This window comes from Limulus polyphemus, unplaced genomic scaffold (genome assembly GCF_000517525.1).
Source record: "Limulus polyphemus unplaced genomic scaffold, Limulus_polyphemus-2.1.2 Scaffold5912, whole genome shotgun sequence".
Lineage (NCBI taxonomy): Eukaryota > Metazoa > Arthropoda > Merostomata > Xiphosura > Limulidae > Limulus > Limulus polyphemus.
Window position 1 is genome coordinate 45,578 of NW_013671522.1, and position 4,338 is coordinate 49,915.

At 29.9% G+C, this 4,338-nt stretch overlaps 1 protein-coding gene across 1 annotated transcript in view; it reads right to left on the bottom strand.

The window, feature by feature from the left end:
- Nucleotides 1–4,338, bottom strand: part of LOC106473131 (inosine-5'-monophosphate dehydrogenase 2-like) — a 33,089-nt gene that overhangs the window by 24,492 nt on the left and 4,259 nt on the right. Inside the window, exons 3-4 of the mRNA XM_013933811.2 lie at nt 4,033–4,134; nt 265–339 (exon numbers count right to left, since the gene is read on the bottom strand). Coding sequence (XP_013789265.1) covers nt 265–339; nt 4,033–4,134 — 177 coding nt within the window. The remainder of the gene's footprint in view (nt 1–264; nt 340–4,032; nt 4,135–4,338) is intronic.

Below are 4,338 nucleotides of genomic sequence, written 5' to 3' on the forward strand. Positions count from 1 at the left end.
CCTTTCACCCGTGACCTGTCCCGAAAGGGTTAACTTATTTTTCAAATTTTAGATATAAATATGTATTCACATATAATAACTTTTAATAATCCAGCTGACTACTCTTATCTTATGGATATTTTAAACTTTTAATTTATTTTGCTGTTTGGCTTATTTTGGTTTTCATAATTATAAATATATACATGAATATATATATATATATATATTATAAATAACACAAGGTGTTTTTAACCATACACTAACATGACACAATGAATCACAAACCTTCACTTTCTGTACTTCCTCAGCTTGAAATTCAGCACTACAGTTGTGATGAATGAAGCCAATTCCTCCACATAGCTAAGAGAGAGAGAAAGTTAAAATTTGTTGTGAAAATATTTTTCTTTAAACCTTGAGAACCTGCAGAAGCTCTATTTGTTCAGTTAAAAAAATCTATAAGCCAATATTACTTCCTCCACTCACAAAAAGTAACTAGTTTAACTGTCCAATAATTTGCCTTACCTTTTATGTCAATGCATTTAATCAGAATTCTGAATAATTTGAAACCATCAAATTGCATTCATAGTGTTTTCTCACATTAACAAATATAACATAAAACATTTGGTAATTGTTTTTTAGAAATTCTAGTGATAAAAACTTTAAAAGGTAAATCTTACATTAAAGTTTCCACTGCACCTCAAATAATTTATGCACTTAAGAAAAGTGGTTCTTACCTTGAAACTTACAGTATACTGAAAATTAGTTACAACCTAACCTTGGAAGAGTTTTTATACTGAATTCAGAACCTTACAAATTAGAAACAACTTTTACTGTAAATCTTGCCATGCAAATCATATCTAACATTATTTAGTAAATTATTTTAAAATCTCTAAACACTTTTTATCATCCATAAAATGCAAATTTTGTTTATTTTTTTTTTTTTAATAATCATGCACTCTCCTTACAGTTTCAAGTAATATACAAGACCCAAAAATAATATTTTTACGTAAACCTAAACAATAACTGAGTATTTTTCTATTTTTAACTAGGATTTCATGTTTATATATGTACATAAAAACATTTTAATTTTGCTTCATAAATGTATTTTTATTTCAAGTTTATGTTTCATTGCAGCCATACTTTTGTTTATTGTGCCAAAAAAACCATTTGCTGTAAACTATCATGCCTGTTGGTGGTCACTCTCGTTCAGTCCAGCACAGGTGCATTTGAACACTACTGTGGATATGACAGTAAGAAAGCTTTATATCATTTCTTTGAACTTTCAAGTTTATTTCAACATTTGTCCTTGTATGTTGTTTCACTGTACAGACAAAACTAATTGCCACTACTAGTGAATGTATGTAATAGGTTACAGTACAAGTGGTTTGAATAACTCTGCCTGACCCTAGTTACGTGCTACATCCTGTTGCAGGAGATTACCAAATGATACAGACACCATAAATTACAAAGAAAATTACTTTACAGCACTTAAAAGATTAGACCTGGTCACATTCATCTCATTATGGGCAAGATTTATGTTGGAATTCAAAAATTAAGCTGTTCAGTGGATTGAAACCCCAACTGTGAGAATGTCATAGCTTCCCCTGTATTATTGAGACAAATGTATTTAGTCTGTTTCATAACCAACATATGGGTTTTATTGTTGTCATTTGTACAATGAGTTTAAACCATTTGCAAAATATCAGAATAAACTTTTTATATATCAGTTAGACAGTTTTAATTATAAAGCAACAACAACAGAAGTGTGGGTCTTACTGCAAAGTAAAGATAGTTAGAAGGAAAAATATAAAATTCTTATATGGTATTGTACTAGTAGTAAATACAAATCACACAAGTTTATCATTCTAAGTACTGAACCATATTTTTATTATGAACTAAATATAAAATTACACTAAATTATTGAACTTAAAACTACTAATTTAAATGCAAAAGAATATAAAAATTATAAACTCTTTTCAGTTCAAAGTGCTAAGCCTAATTCACGTAAAGAACATGCACTTGCCACTCGATAGATCTTAACCCTAGTAATCGTGGATCAACTTCTTTCCTAAAAATATATCTATTTTGAGTTAATTTTTTAATAAAATGATTAATATAAATAGCTATATGATACAGCATGACTTAAGCTACTATAGAAAAATAACAAGAGTTACATACATCCCATGCAATTATTTCCAGAAGCAAATTTTCCAAGGCTTATAAAAATGTACTATTGACTAATAATAAATACAACCTCTACATAAAATGGCAGTTACTATAATAAGCACCCTTCGCATTCATATTATAAAATCAAGAGAACAACGTTTCGTCACATGCTTTGCTTATCATCCTATGACTTGTCAACCGTGAAATACAGCGATTGGAATAACATGGTACTGAAATTGACACTTTCGATTAGGATTGGCTAAAAGTTTTACAACTGAGGTTTAACACTCCCAGACACTATTTTATAAAGAACTAGAAAAAGGTTTAGATACCACTCATAGATAGAAGGACCAGGACTAAAGTTCATGGAAAATTTTTTTTTAAATGTTGAAAAAAACTTTCTTCTTAAAGGGCACTTATTTATAGTCTCAAACATATTTTGGGATTTTTTTAAATTAAATTTCTCTTTAAACTTCAATAAATAATACAATTTTGTACAAATAATTGAATGTTATACTACTATTTACAAAAATAAAATCTGAAATCCAATAAAAGATAAGCTCTCTATAATTTTTTCAATTTACAAATGTGATTTTGCCTTCAAAGCTGACCTCAAAGGACTGAATGGTCTTCTGGCATTTCACCTATTTAATATTATCCTTGCTGCTCTTTTCTATAATGATGAAAGTTCTAAGGCTATCAGTACTGTGCGAAATAACACCTAATATTAACAATACATGGAACCTTCTATTACCAGTTTGATCAGAAATTGCTTTAAGATAGTTAACAGTACAATAAGGAAACATTTAAGCGAAAGGTTAAGGTACAGGATGGTACCAAGTGTTTGCTACCCCCTTAGTTAATATGTAAATTTTTCAAAATTTCTACATTTTCAGTGAGTTCTGTTTGAACGTCAAAAGTCGCTCAAGTAAGAAATCTAACTTTTCCTTATTCTAGATGTACCTCGAGCCTAGTTCGCTAATTGGCCATTAATTGTGTTCTCTTGCAGGAAAAATGATTTGTGCTTTCCCAAGATAGAAGGCTGTCTTTTCTGTCTACAAATCACATAGTGGACCAGAGCTGCCCCAACCCTGCACTTGAATCACAATAGACGAAGATCACAAGGGCAACCTAGCTTTGTTATTGTTATTGTATTTTCAGTATTAAAAGCCAGGCTCTCCCCTGTTTGACTTACAGATTTGATAAGTTTAGTTGTTGTGAAGTTTTCTTGGTGTAGTTTTGATTTTTGTTTCGAGATCATTTATTTAACTTTTTTGTGGGGAGGTTTCAAGTTAATTTTCAAGGGTTGTTTTCATTTTGCAGTTTAACTTTCCTTTCTTTAACTTAAAGACTAGTGAGAGAGAGCTAATAAATGTTCCTTTTTTATATATCTCTCTCTTGCTAGTCCAACACACCCATTATAAATATTTGCCCTTTGTTATATTTCATTGTGTTGTGTTTGTACTTTGACTTTAGTTTTTACACTTTGTGTGTTGACTTCTTTGCAATGAACTAAGTCAGTTTGAAAAGTAATGGACCCATACTCTGCAATGTAATATCTGTCAAACCTCCCATTAGTGGGCCCTAATTAACTGCTCTGCTGTGAATCTGTATTAAGTTAATCATTAGGCATGCTCAAATAACTTGTATTCAACAGTCATTAATGATTACATTTATAAGAAAAAGCTATCTTCTGACATCCAAAAAGACAACTCTGAGTTTAAATGGACTGTGATTTCATGTAATATACAAGAATATGAAACATTTTTTTACTTAAGCAAGACACCTTACCGCATAATGAATTTCCATGATTTATAAATAAAAGTAGTTTGTTTTTATTCATTATCAGAGTACTTCGAGCAAAATGTGCAAAAAATTTCAACTTACAGCCATAGCCACAGCCATGTCAGACTCTGTAACAGTATCCATTGGAGAGGATACAAGAGGAGCTGCCAAAGTTATTTGCTTAGTCAGAAGTGAGGTCAGATCCTATAACAGATTTTTAAAAAATCAACTGTTAAAACCTTGTACTAAATATTAGTAATATGTTTAGCACATTATGAAAAATAAAAAATTCACTGATTAAAACATTACACCTTCAAAAATAAAAAAATAGTTGGAATTTTCCCAGGAAAGTAAACAGCAATTTAATATACAAATTAAGATGAACTAATATAAAAATTCAAATAAAAT